We start from the raw sequence: 16659 nt of genomic DNA, 5'->3' as shown, positions 1-16659 counted from the left end.
CTCCTCACAGACTCTGTCCTCCAGAGAGCGTGACACACCCTCTGATACGTGCAGTTGATTAGCTACTTAGTGTTCGGTTACATAAGGAGAGACCTTCCTGCTCCCCAAACTCAGCCCATGAGGGTCCAACTGCTGCTTTTGCTCCTCCACCTGGGATGCCCTTTCCCTTCCCATCAGTTTGTTCAGAGCTTTTAAGAGTCGCTTGTGAGATGGTTCAGCAGGCTGCCAATCCCGAGGACCTAAATTCAATTCCCAGGCCCCACATAGTGGAAAGATAACCAACTCCCAAAGGTCATCCTCTGACTTGCACTGTGGGTAAAGTGCACCCCTTCAGATACATCCCACCCAGAGAGAAATACACAAAATAAATAAATTTAAAATGTAGTTACATTTTAAATGGAGGGGTCACTTTAGCTCTTATAGAGGGACAAAGGGAACAGAGGCCTGACCTTGGCCCAGAGTGGAGGCTAGAGTCTGGGTTCTGAACCCCTCTTTAGTCATACTTTTCCCTGGATAGCTTCCATGAGGACAGGGACTATACCATTCTCCACATCCATCTATGCCCTGCTAGTGCCCAAGCACACTAATTACACATAGAAGATCGCGGCAAACATCTGTGCCCAATAAATAAGCAAACCAATGGGGGCAGCTGGAGAGATGGCTCAGCAGTTAAGAGCACTGTTTGCTCTTCCAGAAGACCTGGGTTGGATTCCCATCATCCCATGGCAGCTCACAGTCATCTATAACTCCAGTTCCAGCAGATCTAACACCCTCTTTTGGCCTCTATGGGCACTGCATTCATGTGGTGTATAAACAGACATACAGGCAGAACACCCATACAGACAAATTAAAATAATTTAAAAAGTAACACAAAATAAATGAATAAAAATAAATCGGGTGATGGTGGCGCACGCCTTTAATCCCAGCACTCAGGAGGCAGAGGCAGGTGAATCTCTTGAGTTTGAGGCCAGCCTGGTCTACAGAGCAAGTTCCAGGACAGCCAGAGCTATACAGAGAAACCAAGTCTCAAAAAAATTAAATAAATAAATAAATAATAACAAGTAAACACAAGGACAAAAACAGTCCTTTATATCTGTTACATCATCTTTTAATGTTCAAGCAAATAATCTTGGAGTTGCCATTTGTTCAAACATATCATGAACAGCCCACCTAGCGTTGCAACTCCCCTTCGTCCTGTCCACTAATTACCTAGTTTGGGGGCAAGGTCCAGCCCCAAGCCTGAATGTGAGGAACCCATCCCACTGAGAGCTAAGGAGCAGTACTGGGGCCTTATGCGTCTGGGAAAAGGCTGTCCCATTCAGGGCAGAACCTACTCCCCTGCCTGGCCTGAGAAGGCTAATAAATTAATTCAACACTTTTCCATCTCCGTTTCTCAGATAGAAAGCTGAGTTAAGGGATGGAACGTGCTGGCCAAAGGTCGTGTAGCCTATAGGGTTCTTGGTGCCCTAGCTCCAGCCCGCCAGCCTTAAGCAGAGCCCGGCGAATGAGACCAGTCTTTCCCTTCTGGGGTAGAGTCTGGGTGGGCTTAGAGCCGGGTCCATCCCTGGGAGAGGGGGTCCGGAGGGCGCCCACCCACCTGCAGAATCACCCGCCTCATTCCACAGCTGGGGAGACTCGGGCGCCATAGAGCAAGGACTCGCCCAAGGTCGCAAGCGCGAGCTCGGCCAGAGAAGCCAGGCGTCCGGCCGTCCAGCCTGGGCTTCCCAGAGGCGGGGGGCGCCCGCGGTGCCAGGCGCAGCCAGCGGCGCCGCCGGTGCCGCGGGGGCGGGGTCAGCGGAGGGCGGGGCGCCGGGCACCGCGGCCGCCAACGCCGCCGCGCTCGGGCTGTGCTCGGGCTGGGCTCGGCGCACTCTTGAGCGGCCGCCGAGCCAAGCGGACGCCCCTCGGGGCAGCGCCGCAGCCCTCCGCGCCCCACCGCTTATCATGCCCGGGGCCCGGGCCCGGCAGCCGGAGCAGCCAGGACACCATGCCGGAGGGCGAAGGTGGCGACTGCGGGGAGGTGCCCGCACTCATTCCGGACAGCGAGCCGCTGCGGGAGGAGGTACCGGCGGCGTGTGGTGGGGACCGAGCCAGGGTTGGAGAGAGGCGTAGGGGACAAGTGGAGGGGCGAACCCCAGACAGGGATTGAGGAGCAAAGTCCCGGAGACCCTCCAGCAATGACGTCATTGGGGAGACAGCGTTCTGGCTGGGGTCGCCGCTTTCGGGGTCCGCATAGGTCAGGGCAGGAATGGTTGAGCAGGAATGTAGGGGAGACCTGGGCCCTCGGCGCCCCCTCAATCATTCTCTCCGGCCCTGTGACGTCAGCGCTTGTGGCCCCCACGCGTCCCTGTTCCATTGCGCAGCCCGGGATGCTGTCCCCGACTGCCAGGGCCATGGGGTCAGGCCCCCAGTCCAGCCCAGCTGCTCACGAGGTGTCGGGCGGTGCCTGCAATGCAGTAGCTGTGGCACGGACTGGCGGTGGGGGAGGGAGAAAGGGAAGAGAAGGGAGCGGCTGCCGATACCCTTCTCCTCCTTCCCCACCCCCAGGTGAGAGGACCGAGAGCTCACTCCAGTGGTTGAGATCCCCAGAGCCCCTCCTCGCTCTGGCTAGGAGGATGTGCCAAGTGTAGGACGAGAGATGGTAGTGTGGAAAACAGGGTGGTGAGTGGTCTGTGTGTGTGAGTGGACATAACGTGCTTGTGTGTGTGGTGTGTGTGTGTGAGAAGGGATTGCGATTGTGGGCTCCCTGTATCTTCAGTAGGGACATACATACCCTGTAGTCAGGTGAGGCGGCTCTGGTGAATTCCTTGCCTTGGGTCTTCACCCAAGAGTGTGGGTGTGTATGATTTCATGCTGTGCCTTTTTAGTGTGTGGCTAAGTGTGGATTGTGGGTGTCAGGTTGCTATAGGGTGGGGGTAGATGTGCACTGTGGTCAGGTGAGGGTCTGAGTGTCTGGGTGCCGGTGTGTAGCATGTATGTGCATGTGTGTCCTGTAGTGAAGTGGTCCTAGTGTCTGAGTGTTCCCTGCTATGGCCATGAGGCTTGCACTCTGCAAACAGGCAAGGGTCTGTTGTTTCTTGGATGAGGGCTGGTGTTCCTTTGCGGTGGGTGGGCCTATGATGAGCATGTGTTTGGGGTGTGGATGAGTGGGTGTGTGCACCTGGCTGGTACAGGTCTGGGTGGCAGAATGCACCTAGATATTTGATACAGATGGGAGCCGGCTGCCCTGCATGGGACTGAGGGCGGTCCCCTCTCCTGTTGCACCTCTCAAGGCACCGTGGGGCTGAGTAGGCGCCATTGCCCAGAATCCTACCTCTCCACTTTCCACCTCCTCTCTCCCAGTTCCCCTTCCTCTTCCCCTGCCTGTTATTGACACCAGACCTGAAGTGGCCAGGCTGGTAACCCTACCAGCCATGGAAGATGTGCTGAGTCCTTGGGTCAAGAAGTCGTTTGTGGTGCCCGGCTTGTGTCCTATCTCTTCCCTCAGCACACAGATTGAGAGTGAAGGGTGGCCCTCCATCTGCTCCTAGCCCTGAGACTCACACCTCCCCCATCCCCAGCTTCTCTCTCTCTCTCTCTCTCTCTCTCTCTCTCTCTCTCTCTCTCTCAACAGCCTCTCCCAAGTCTCCTGCCATCCCTAGTGGAACAAGGGACCAATGGGAGTCCCAGGGTAGCAGCAAAAGTGTTTATTCCCAAGGCTAGACCCTATGCTAGCAAATTCCCACATGTGATCTCTGTGAATCTTCACCAACCAGATGTATGAATGAGGGAACAGTGCTACCATAGAGGGAGGTCTGCCCAAGCCACAGTGAGTAGAGGAGCTGGCACCCCAAAGCTGTCTATAGCTGGCCCCATAGTCCACTTCTCTCTCTCTCTCTCTCTCTCTCTCTCTCTCTCTCTCTCTCTCTACACACACACACACACACACACACACACACACACACACACACCACCCCACTCCCGGCCACATCAGTTTCCCGGACCACCAGGACCAAAATCCAGACCCAGAGAGGGTAAAAATGTGGCCAAATGCACACAGCAAATTAGACAGAGACAGAACAGAACTCTCAGAAGTCAGATTTCTCAGTAGTCACAGACAGGAGACATTTCTTCTCTGTTATGCTCTTAGGTGGGTAGGGGTTCTCTGACTGAGAAACAGCAAGGTACAGGGAAGACAGGCCCAAAACAGATAGATGAGGTCTGCCGCCTGAGGTTTCCTGCAGAATAAGCTCCATCATTAGAAGCCTCAGTTTCTTCTGTAAAGTGGGTCCTAGGGTACCACCTCCTTGACACCGGTGCTTCCGGCTCTGACGTGTGCTCTCCTTTCTCTGCCCACCCTGCAGCAGCGGCCCCTGAAGCAGTCCCTGGGAGGCTCTCTGTGTCGAGAGTCTCACTGGAAGTGCCTGCTCCTCACGCTGCTCATCCATGCCTGTGGGGCTGTGGTGGCCTGGTGTCGCCTGGCCACTGTGCCCCGCCTGGTCCTGGGGCCTGAGGCAGCTTTGGCCCGCGGGGCTGGCGGTCCACCGCCCACCTACCCAGCCAGTCCCTGCTCTGATGGCTACCTGTACATCCCATTGGCCTTCGTCTCCCTCCTCTACCTCCTCTACCTGGCAGAGTGCTGGCACTGTCATGTGCGGTCGTGCCAGGCGCCTCGCACCGACGCCAACACCGTGCTTGCCCTGATCCACCGGTTGCAGCAGGCTCCGCCCTGTGTCTGGTGGAAGGCCACCAGCTACCACTATGTGCGCCGCACACGCCAGATCACCCGCTACCGCAATGGGGATGCCTACACCACCACACAGGTCTACCATGAGAGGGCGGACAGTCGCACAGCTCGGGGCGAATTCGACTACAGTGCACATGGTGTCCGTGACGTCTCTAAGGAGCTCGTGGGCCTGGCAGACCACGCGGCCACGCGGCTGCGTTTCACCAAGTGCTTCAGTTTCGGCAGCGCTGAGGCCGAGGCCTCGTACCTCACCCAGAGGGCCCGCTTCTTCAGTGCCAATGAGGGCCTGGATGACTACCTGGAGGCCCGCGAGGGCATGCATCTGAAGGACGTGGACTTCCGTGAGTCCCTCATGGTCTTCGCAGACCCCCGCAGCCCACCCTGGTACGCCCGAGCCTGGGTCTTCTGGCTGGTGTCTGCGGCTACGCTGTCCTGGCCACTGCGCGTGGTGGCAGCCTATGGGACAGCTCACGTACACTACCAGGTGGAGAAGCTTTTTGGTGCCAGCTCACCGCCCCCAGGGGCGGTGCCCAGCGGGCCGCCACTCTCTCGAGTGGCCACCGTGGACTTCACAGAGCTTGAATGGCACATCTGCTCCAATCGGCAGCTGGTGCCCAGCTACTCGGAGGCTGTGGTCATGGGTGCCGGCTCTGGGGCCTACCTGCGAGGCTGCCAGCGCTGCCGCCGCTCAGTTAGCAGCAACTCCCTGCCTCCTGCCCGGCCCAGTGGGCCTCGCCTGCCCTTCAGCCGCAGTCGCCTCTCCCTGGGTGCTGGGGGCCGGGCCACCCCAGGGGTCTTCCGCAGCTTGAGTGGAGGTCCCCTGGGACGCAGAGGGGAGGACACTGAGCCTCTGGAAAGCCCTCCATGCTATGAGGATGCCCTTTACTTCCCGGTGCTCATTGTCCACGGGGACAGCGGCTGCCGGGGAGATGGGCAGGGTGCACTCTGAGATCCCTGCCCCCTATAGCCCCAGAACACCCCTCTCTCCCCAGCATCTCACCATGGGCTTGGATGTCTGAATAATTGTCAAAAACAGGAAAGAAAACAGAGCAGCCACGCACAAGGGGTGGGAGTTGGGTGGGATCCTTAATGTAGTGACTTGTGGTCCTTTGAGGGGGACGTCAATGCCACCTAAGTTGAGTCTGTGATCTGTCCCCAGCATGGCTCCCCCAATCATCACCACGTCCCCCTGTGATAGCAGATGATGCTGGGCAGGGAAAGAAGCATCCAGAAAGACCGGGATGGGGAGGAAACCTGGGCAAAGCTGCCTGCCTCTCTGCCGTGGCTGAGCTACATGGGGAGCCCTCCAGCAGCACAGAAGCACAAACTGGTGGACTAGGGCCGTGCCCAGCTGGGATGGCTGTCCTGAAGCTGAGCAGCTGGCTGTGGCCACCCCGCAGCTTGGTCCCCTGCCCACCAGAGTTCTCTTCCTCCTCTGCCCCATCCCTCTCATCTGCCCCCTGGCCTCTCTGCTCAGGGCAAGTGCCCTGTTTGTCCCCCCGACCCTAAGGTGCAGTTTCTCCACAGAGCCCAGTTCTCAGAGCACAGACTTGCCCTCTTGCCCCTACCTTGGTCTCCTGGTTCTTGCTGCACCCTCACTCCATCCAGCTTCCCTTGTGACCCAGGGTTCCCAACTCCAAGCCTCATCACAGCCAGCCCCAGCATCCTAAAATTCATATCTGTCTCTGTCAGCCACACAGTAGTACCCCAGCCTTGTCTCCACCATTCCCCCGGGCTTCTCTGCTCTTCACCTTCTAGGTGATCCACAGGGCATCCGAGGGGCTCTGCCCTGGTCACAGCCCCTTGGACGATGCCCTGGCCTTGTCTTGAAGGCCCCTGCTTCTTCCATCTATGGAGCCTGTCCAGGGGACACTATTCCTTCCTAGTGAGAACAGAATGGTCCCTTCCCTTCCAAGTGGGGATTCCACCCCCTTCCAAGGGCTGGCGGGGGAGGGAAGAGACAGAGAAAATTAAATAAAGTTATGAAACAGGAAAGGTTTCACACGTGCATTCCTGGGCGATGGGTCCAAGGCCACCACTGCAAGCCCATTGGGCTACCCTGAGTCAGGTGCAATGGTGGGTTCAGGGAGGAGACCCAGAGGTAGCTTCTAACATTCAGATGAACAGAGTGGGAACCTTCCTGCCTCACCCAGGGCCTCTGAGACTCAGGATACCCTGCCTAGCTGACTGCGCTCAACCCCAATACTGGAACCTGATTACATATTATGAACTGTCCCAAGAGACTCCTCTTCCAGCCAGGTGGCAATTGCAGATCAGCCGGGCATGCAGAGGACTAAGGGAGTAATGTCTGGTTCCCACTGTGGGGAGAAAACTGTGGCCTGTGACCCAAATATAGTTCCTTTTGTGGCTACTGATCCGTCTGGGGCAATGGATCCTGAGCAGGTTGGGGGTCACAAAGCTGGAACCAGGACAAGCCAGACTGGGATCTAAAGAAAGAGAATAAAGAACAAAGGAAGGGCCCCACTCTCGGGGGTGGGGCACAGGAAATCATTTGGGCAAAGTATCAACACTGTATGTGCGGTTGTCCGGGATAGCTACCGTGCAGTTGTGCTGGGAGGAAGCGCAGTGCAATTGATTCCCCAGAACCTAGCACTGAGTAGCATGGGGAAGGAGAAGCAAAGACCCATGGCTCTAGACCAAACACCGGAGTCTGTGTTTAAACTGGGACAAACCGGAGCCATGGCTGAGAAGGAAAAAGGCAGGACTTTACATGAAGACACTTAGCCAAGGTACCTGCTCTGTGGACTGGGAGGGTACCTCAGTGGGGAGAGTGTGCTTGCCCAGCGTTCAAGAGGCTGAGTTCCAGCTCCAAGACTGAATAGCAAGTGTGAAGGTGTGGGCCTACCATCCCCATGGTCAGAAGATAGAGGCAGAAGGATTGGATGTTCAAGGTCATCCTCAGCTACTTATGGAGTTCAAGATCAGCCTGGGATACCTGAGACTCCATATGATAAATAAACAAACAGCTGAAGTAGAAAACCCTACAGTATCCAAATCATCAAGAAGGCTTCTCAGGTGAGGCCTCTGTCCTCTATCATTCTCCTCTGATACCACAGCCACCAACTGCCCACTAGCTCGTCTCTCTTCCTCAATACTGTGAGTCCAATTGTACTTCAGATGGCAAAGAGCCCAGCCAAAAGACATGTCTACCCCGCTTTGCGTATGTGGTATAACATAATTCTAAGACATAAACAGGAATGAGAAGGGGTTTCCAATGATGTCCTCTAAAACAGAAATGATATTGGAGAAAACCATTGCTGTTTTTTTTTTTTCTTCATCCTGCATTCACATTGGAATGTGTATGTGAAACTCTATCTTGGATCTGGAGGTAACCTTGAGAATTGCAGCCATGTGCAGAGAATAGTAAGGTCAAGTGAAAGATCTGGGGTTTCTACTGGCACAATAGGCTTCCCAAATTACTCCGGGTTGCCTGCTTCCAAACTTGAATGAAAAAGGGGTGAAATGTTAGTTTATTTAGGTCACTATTTCCCCCTTATTTCTATTACAGCCTTTACTAATTATCTGGCTTTAAGAAACTGATCCTCGCCATCTCTTCTGGCTGTTGTGGGTCAAGAATTCAGTCAAGGCACAATGAAGACTCACTCTCTCTGCCTACTGCATAGAAGGCCTCCTCCAGAAGACTCGGGAGCCAGGCTGGGTTGTTCTTAGGCTCCTTCAGGCACGAGTCAAACATAGGGGTCAGAGGTCAAGGGACCAACTAGGCTTGTTGGTTAGACCAGCCACTCATGGTCTCCTGTGTGGCCTGGGCCTCCTGTGACCTGGTAGCTGGCTGCACAGACAAGCATCCCACTGAGTGGAAACTACATTACCATCACCGTCCAGTGTAAGTAAACTTCTAATGCTATAAATCACACAGTCTATAAGTCATTCAGTTATAGCAACATCAAACAAATTAGTTCAGCGGGTGATGGTGGCACACACCTTTAATCCCAGCACTCGGGAGGCAGAGGCAGGTAGATCTCTGAATTTGAGGCCAGCCTGGTCTACAGAGTGAGTTTCAGGGCAGCCAGGGCTACACCAAGAAACCCTGTCTCAAAAACAAACAAACAAAATTAGTGCTAGTTCTCTGTGTGTCAGGGTTCACTGGAAGCCCTGGCAGTTTTCTGAGATTCTCTCAGCAGCACACTATGATGGACACACAAACCCACATTTTCAGCCTGGTCCTCTTCTAGAGTTGCAGATGTCTGTGTCCAGGTATCTGGAATAACCTCTAACCACTTGAAATTCAGCATTGGCAAACAGGCTGTCTCAGTCACCCACCTGACTCGAGTACCTCCCACTTAGGCCTCATCACCTCTCAGCACTACGACACTGAAGGTCAAAATTCGGCATGTGATAGAGAAACCCCAGCACTGGCCACCCCTCCCCAGAATGGCTCCCTGTGTCTCCACCTCAATAAATGACACCACCCAGGGGGATAAGTGAAAACTCAGAAGTCAGGGCTGGAATGGGGATGGTGGCTCAGTGGTTAAGAGCACTTAGCAAGTTTGACTCTAAGCAGTCCTAGCCAGCGAGTGGCTCATAACCACCTATAACTCCAGTTTCTGAGGGTATGACCTCCTCTTTTGGCCTCCAGTCATACTACATTCATGTGAGCCAAATTACATAGAGACATACATGTAATATACACAAAGTTAAAAATTAAAAATCTTGCCGGGCGTTGGTGGCGCACGCCTTTAATCCCAGCACTCGGGAGGCAGAGGCAGGCGGATCTTTGTGAGTTCGAGGCCAGCCCGGGCTACCAAGTGAGTTCCAGGAAAGGCGCAAAGCTACACAGAGAAACCCTGTCTCGAAAAACCAAAAAAAAAAAAAAAAAAATTAAAAATCTTTTTAAAATGTTGGGTGGTGGTGGCGCACGCCTTTAATCCAGAGGCAGGCAGATCTCTGAGTTCAAGGCCAGCCTGGTCTACAGAGTGAATTCCAGTACTACATAGAGAAACCCTGTCTCAAAAAAAAAATAATAATAATAAACAAAAAACTCAGAAGTCTTCATCAGCCTCTTCCTCTCCTTCCCATTCAGCCCACCATTGGGTCCTGCTCAAATCTCCATGACCACGTCTCTCAGTCCTGTCCCTTTCCATCCCCCAGTTCTACCACTACTTAGTCAGGCCAGACTTTCTAGAGTCTGCTGCGCTGGCTAGTTTTATGTCAACATAAGCTAGAGTCATTTTGGAAATCTCAGTTGAGAAAATGTCCCCACCAGATGTCTATAGTGCATTTTCTTGCTTAACGATTGATGTGGAAGGGCCCAGCTCACTGTGGGCAGTGCCACTCCTGGCTGATGGTCCTGGGTGCTGTAGGAAAGCAGGCTGAGAAAGCCATGGGGGCGGGGGGGGGGGGGGGGAGCCAGTGAGCAGCATCCTCCAGGCCTTCACTTTAGTTCCCACCTCTAGGTTCCTGCCATGCTTGAGTTCCTGCCCACACTTCCTTCAGTGATGGAGTGTGACGTGAGAGTTGTTAACTGAAATAAACCCATCCCTCCTCACCCTGTTTTGGTCAAGGCATTTTTATCACAGCAATTGAAGCCCTAACTAGGACACCCCAGCAGTGCCCCAAGTGGTCCTACTTTATGGATTCTTGGTGCTCTCTTCTCTGGCCACTGTTTTTTGTTTTTGTTGTTTTTTCGAGACAGGGTTTCTCTGTGTAGCTTTGGTGCCTTTCCTGGATCTCACTCTGTAGCCCAGGCTGGCCTCGAACTCAGGGAGATCCACTGGCTCTGCCTCCCGAGTGCTGGGATTAAAGGTGTGCACCACCACCACCACCACCACCACCACCACCACCACCCAGCTCTCTGGCCACTTTTGTGTCCTGATCCCTAGTGGAATCTGATGCATGGCAGAGTTTCAAGAAAAAATGAAGAAATGAGTGACCAGGTGAATGAGTAATAGATTGTGGATATAATAACTACTATAGAAGCCCCCCCCCCCGTTTTTTTAGGCAAGCAGGCAAACTCAGAGCAATTAGAAAACTTGCCTGAGGTCCCCCAGCCAATAAGTAGCAAAGCTGGAGCCTACCCCAACCTGTAAGATGTAGAGAGCCAGCTCCTAGTGCTGACGGTCTTGTGAAAATCTCTGATTTCTCGGAAACCTCTGCTAAGCATGAACTGCAGGGCCCTCACAACACAGCATGTTTGGACACACTGTCTGGATCCCACGCTCATAGAAAATGCTTTTTGCCCAGCATCCCCCCAACCCAGGCCACAGGTGATTAACTCTTACTGAGAGAGGAAGTCAATCCCAGTATCATCGGCCTGGAAGTCTTCCATATGCAACCTCATCCCTAAAGCTTCTGGAGCTGGGGATATATGTGGTGAAGTGCTTACCTGGCAAGCACGAGGACCTGAGTTCAATCCCTACTGCCTATGCCAAAACCAGGTGGTGCTTGCTTGTGATGCTAGTGCTGGGGAAGAAGAGTCTCGGAGGATCCCCGAGGCTCCTTGGACCAGCATCAGGACCCAGTGAGAGACCCCGTCTCTAAAGGTAAGGTGGATAGTCCCTGAGGAAGGATACCCACATTGCCAACACCCACCCAACTTTGACCTCTGCCCTCCACACATGCACCTGCACACCTATCTGTCTTGTTGTTGTGACAAAGTATCCTGACAAAAGCTTACAGTTTCAAGTATGGCCCATCATGGCAGGGAAGAAAACTCGAGCCAGTGGGAGAAAGAGGAAAGAGAGGACTGCTGTCCTTAGCTCCCTTTGGAGAGGGGACCCCGGTCCATGGAATGGTGCCACCATATCCAGGGTCAGTCTTCCCACCTCAGAAACCTAATCTAGAAAATCCCTCTGGGATACACCCAAAGGATTGCCTGCAGGGCAGCTCTAAGTCCCATCAAGTTTAGGGTCAAGATAAACCATCACACCTGGACACTCACAAACACAGCACCTCCGAGAAACCTAAAAACAGTTAAAGCTAGTCCCTAGGAGGTAGGTATTTTTCTTTTCTTTTCTTTTTTTTCGTCACTATGTGCACTTTATTGAAGCCACTGTGGACAGTGTATAAGAGGAACACGCATATGCATTGTAGGGTGAACAGAGGGTCAAGGCCTCAGCCTGGGCAGGCAGCTGGGGACTGTGGAGCAGACAGGGCAGGACTAGAATCCAGAATGTGGCATTCTTTGTGAAAAGGCTTGAAAGACTGCCACAGAGGTGGTGGGAATGATAATGATGCAGATAATGACCTCAGGACGCTGGAGATCAAGGAGCTGATATTCAGGCACTTGGCAGTGGAGGCGTAGGCCTGGGCTCCAGTCACATCACCCACCATCTTCCTGTCCCTGGTCTTCACAGAGTAGGCATAGGCAATGAAACCCAGGCAGCAGAAGTTCAAGAAGAGTGCGTTGAAGAGGGACCAGACCACATGGTCAGGCACAGCGACCTCTCTGGGCATGTTGATCACGGTGGTCCTCACCACAGCTGAGCTGTGGGGTTCCCCCAGCTCAGTCACCCCATACTCCTCTTTGATTGTCTCATAGCTTGGGGGAAGTCCGGCATTGGTGGGCAAGAAGGCTTGGGAGTTATGGCTCATGGTAGTGACTCGAACAGTCGTTCTGTCGGGAGGATGGCTGCTGCTACCCTGGTTCTGTTGGCCCTCCCTTTCTCTCGGAGGTAGGTATCTTTCTAATTTAGAGACAGGGCTGTCTGATCTGCCCAGACTCAGCTGTGGGGCTCTGGGCCAGCAGGATGGCTCAATAGAGGCACTTGCCACCAAACCTGATGACCTGAATTCACTCCCAAAGTTGTCCTCTGTCCCCTGCATTTTTAATATGATCACACCACGCATACACAGCAAATAAATAAATAGATAGATGGATAGATAAATAAATGTAAAAAAAAAACTCTTTTAAAGATGACAGGGTCTTGGATCTGCCTTCTATTTCTACTTTGGTCCCTAACTCAAGCAATGCCTTCAGCTTTCATATCTGTCAGGTGGTAACAAGAACGGCATCAAAAGCCAGGCAGTGGTGGTGCACACCTTTAATCCCAGTGCTTAGGAAGCAAGCCGATCTCTGTGAGTTCCAGGCCAGCCTGGTCTACAGAACAAGTTCCAGGACAACCTGGAACATCACCCACCATCTTCTTGTCCCTGGACTTCACAGAGTAGGCATAGGCAATGAAACCCAGGCAGCAGAACCCAGGCTACACAGAGAAACCCTGTCTCAAAAAAGAAAAGAAAAGAAAAAAGAATGGCATCTAAATTATGGATGTTCTCTAGTCTTCAATTGAGTCAGGCATGTCTTGGACTAGGCCTGGGCAGAAAACCCCCTCCTCTTCCAGGTAAGGCACCGCAGTTGGAGCCTTATCTGGGAAGACTTGCAGTCTCTGGGCATGAAGTTGACCCAGGGGGGCCTGTGGGACTAGCGAGCACTTAGACTTCACCACTAACTAAAGCATGCTGGGAAAGGGTGCCCCGCAGAAGCTTTCTAGGTGATGATGGTTCCTCCCCTGCTTGCAGCCAGCCCTAGTGATACTTGAAACCGGTGTATGGAACCCTGTGGACTTCTGCCCTCTGAAGCATGCTCTCCTGCAGGAGTGGGTGGAAAGTATTTTTAGGTTGTGTTCAGGCCAAGAGAAGTCTGTCCTGAGATTCTGACTGATGTCAACACTTCCCTAAAAAACTACCTCCTCCGGCTTCCAAACAAGGCTTTGGAGCCAAAACCACACCCTAGAGACGGTAAATACCCATACTTCAGAGCACTTGCTGGAGCGATCAGAGCCCAGTTTCAAAGATTCTGGGCTCCCAGGTGAGAAGGAAGGTGTGCTTTCACCTCTGATAACAGGATTATGTGGAGGGACAATTAGAGTCCCACCAGCCAAATTTAAAGATTTTCAGGACCACTTGATAGGGTGGCTTGACCTTGGGCGAAGTACCCAGAACCCCAAACATAAGGAAGACTGTTTGTCTTGTGGGGCAGGGGAATCGGTGGATATTTAAGTAGCACAAACAAATGGAGTAATTATTGAACAATTAGTATGCTTTTTAGAATCTCCCAGGGGCTTGCAAGTCCGTGGTGCCAAAGCCAGGTGGCGCTCAATGGCCACTCATTGACCCTGCTCGACTCTTATGGCAGGTTAGGGAAAGGGCTAGGGATGGGATCAGAGACACTGTGAATAGAGATAAGAGGAGTGTGTGTGTGTGTGTGTGTGTGTGTGTGTGTGTGTGTGCGTGCGTGCGTGCGTGCGTGCGTGCGTGTGTGTGTGTGTGTGTGTGTGTGTGTGTGTGCCTGCCTGTGTGTGCGCGTGCGTGTGTGTCGAGTGTATTTTGCATCCAGAGAGGTGGGACCTAGATATGGGAGGGGCTATCCACAAGCGGGAGGCGGAGCATAAGAGGACAGGTAGGGTTTCTTTCCCTGAGTGGGCGGTACTTCTGGGGAGTCTGGAGAAGGGCCTTTTTATTATTTATTTATTTATTTAGGCAGAGTTTCTCTGCCTTATTATTATTTTATTTCTCCATCTGTTGATTGATTGATTGATTGATTGATTGAGGCAGGGTTTCTCTGTGTAATAGCCCTGGCTGTCCTGGAACTCGCTTTTTGGATCAGGCTGGCCTCGAACTCACAGATATTCGTCTGCCTCTACCTCCGGAGAGCTGGAGTTAAAGGCGTGTGCCGCCACCGCCTGGTTAGCGAGAAGGCATATGCTTTTTCATTTTTTTTTATTTTGTGTGTGTTGTACTGGGGATAGTGGTCCCGTGGAGGTCAACAGGATAAGTTGCGGGAGTCTGTTCTTTCCTTCCACCATATGGGTCCCAGGGATGGAACACAGGCCGTCAGGACTGACAGCAGGAGTCTATCCGTCGAGCCCTATCTTACAGCCTTTAAAGGGCGTCCTTGGGTGGACCCGATGTAAAGGCATTATTAAGAGGCGTGGCTTCTGTGCCTCTTCATAGGGCTGGGCAGAGGAGAGGTTCTGTTACCTGGAGGGAGTTCTTCCGCTGGCTTGAGCTCTGAATAAGAGTTCGAGGGCAACTCCGTTCCCTGGAGGGCAGAGTTTGCTTTTGTCTCTTCCGAAACAGAGTTTGTATTTCAGCGGGATTTCCTGCAGGGTCCTAGACTTTGGGAAGGGACGAAGCACATAACTGCGTGAGAATGTGCAGATTCTGGGCGGAGTTCCTACCTCGGGGAAGAAAGGATTTATAAACTCCTCTTGTTTCCGCTTCTGCCCTGATGTGGAGACACGGCTTGCCGCTCTGGGGCGGGGCCCTGGCGGAGCAGATAGGGCAGGGGGCCGGCAACAGTTCTGAAGGCATCTTTGAGCTGGCAAGGGGCGAGGCTATGGCTTTGGAGGGCGGGGCCTCTGCAGAGTTTTCTTCCCGTCCAAGGGGTGTGGCTCGTAGATCGGAGGGGCGGGGCTGATAACCGAAGCATCCTCCACCCCGGTGAGGTGAAGCGCAGCCTGGGAGTTAATGGGCGGAGCCTGAGACTCAGCTTTCGGCCTAGGCGGAGCCTGGGTCTGGGCGCAGGCGGGGGCTCTGCCCTGGGAGGCCGTCTGTTTAGGCCCGCACGCAGCTCCGCATCTGGTGCTCATTACTAGATGACAAAGAGCCGGCTCTGGGCCCCCTTCCCTACACCCATCCTCCCGCGGACTGCAGCGCATTTAACTCTTTCTTTCCCTCAGGGTGCTGTCGACCCTCTGCCCAGGGTCACGGGAAGGAGCTTCAGGCCTCTGTCCCAGCAGACGGTGTCATTCCATAAGTGATACCTGCATCCCCTCAGACCCAGGCTTTCTGGAAAACCAGGCGACCTCCCTCAATTCCATCCATCAACCACTACCATCCCCCCGCCCCCTCGACTACGTCTCCGAGGTTAAAGCTGGGAAGGATCTGGCAGGGGCGTCTGGTTTGAGTTAGGGGAACGTGAGAGTTGGCTACCCGGGCCAAGCGTTCCCTCCGCCCCCCCTGCTACCCCCACTCCCAGTTGGTCCTCAGCTCCGCACTCGCTAGCTCTCCTGGTCTCCTGAGGTACAGTCCTTGGGCGAGAATGTGGCATAGGGGTTTAGGGTAGAGTAAGGGCGCAGGGCCGCCCCTCCTCACCTGCCTGGGTGGGGGTGCGGCTTTGCCCAGCCCTAATTAGAGGCCCCGAGAGGGCTGAGCTGAAAAATTATAGAGGTGGTGGAAGCGGCGCCTCCCTCTCCCAGGTCCCATCCCTTCCCCCCAAGGACAATCAACCGAAGATGAGGGGGAGGTTATCCCACCCTCGGTGATCATTGACCAGCCAGTTCCTCAGTTCTTAGGACACCAGCCCTAAATATCCTGGGCCTTCGCGCAAGCTAGGGTCAGGGTGGAGAGTAAAGGGTGGCCTCTAATGGGAAAGTCTTGTTTCTAAGTGGGCCCCGGGAACTAGAACTGGGCTTTCTCCATCCCAGCCTCCCGGGCACCTATTTCCACCTCCTCCCCTACTACCTCCTATGAAGGAGGACTACCTACCACCTAGGGGGGTAGCATCCTTGGGTGACCCTGACTCCCCCCACCCAGACTTCTGGGCAGCCTACGACGATGGAAAGAATGTTCAGAAGAAAGTTCAGAAATGCCAACCACTGGAGACGCCTCTCTCCCCTGAATCTCCAACCCCATCCTACCTGTGACTCCCAAAGCCCAGTTGGACTCCAGTTCATCAGAGACCCTTATCTCAAGACCTTCCCCTGATTTTCTTTGCATTTTAATAAAAAGAGGAACAAATGTGGACTTTCTTCCTTGCCAAACCCCCAGAATTCTGGGCTTGCTGTGTGACAGAGGGCAAGTCAGCCCTCTCAGCTTGTTCCACTGGAAATTCCGAAGCACACCTCCTCTTAAAGCATTCTTACCTTACCTAGATAAATGGAAGGGAGTTCCATTTTCCCTCCCACAAGTCCTCCCAGACCTTTCCCTCAGGCATCAGAGGGGGTCAGGAG

The 16659-nt window shown here is 53.7% G+C and overlaps 1 protein-coding gene and 1 pseudogene across 1 annotated transcript; one reads left to right on the top strand and one right to left on the bottom strand.

The window, feature by feature from the left end:
* Nucleotides 1-1805: 1805 nt before the first annotated feature.
* Tmem151a (transmembrane protein 151A) lies at nucleotides 1806-6721 on the top strand. Its single transcript, XM_006980588.3, has 2 exons — nucleotides 1806-2062; nucleotides 4344-6721. Exons 1-2 carry the CDS (start codon nucleotides 1988-1990, stop codon nucleotides 5673-5675), a joined length of 1407 nt encoding a protein of 468 aa, XP_006980650.1. The 5' UTR covers nucleotides 1806-1987; the 3' UTR covers nucleotides 5676-6721.
* A 5095-nt stretch (nucleotides 6722-11816) lies between these two features.
* LOC102924128 (interferon-induced transmembrane protein 2 pseudogene) lies at nucleotides 11817-12367 on the bottom strand (annotated as a pseudogene).
* Between the last annotated feature and the right edge of the window lie 4292 nt (nucleotides 12368-16659).

The sequence above is a fragment of the Peromyscus maniculatus genome, chromosome 1, assembly GCF_049852395.1.
Source record: "Peromyscus maniculatus bairdii isolate BWxNUB_F1_BW_parent chromosome 1, HU_Pman_BW_mat_3.1, whole genome shotgun sequence".
Lineage (NCBI taxonomy): Eukaryota > Metazoa > Chordata > Mammalia > Rodentia > Cricetidae > Peromyscus > Peromyscus maniculatus.
The sequence above is the reverse complement of the archived record's forward strand: the minus strand, read 5'-3'. Positions and strand labels throughout refer to the sequence as shown.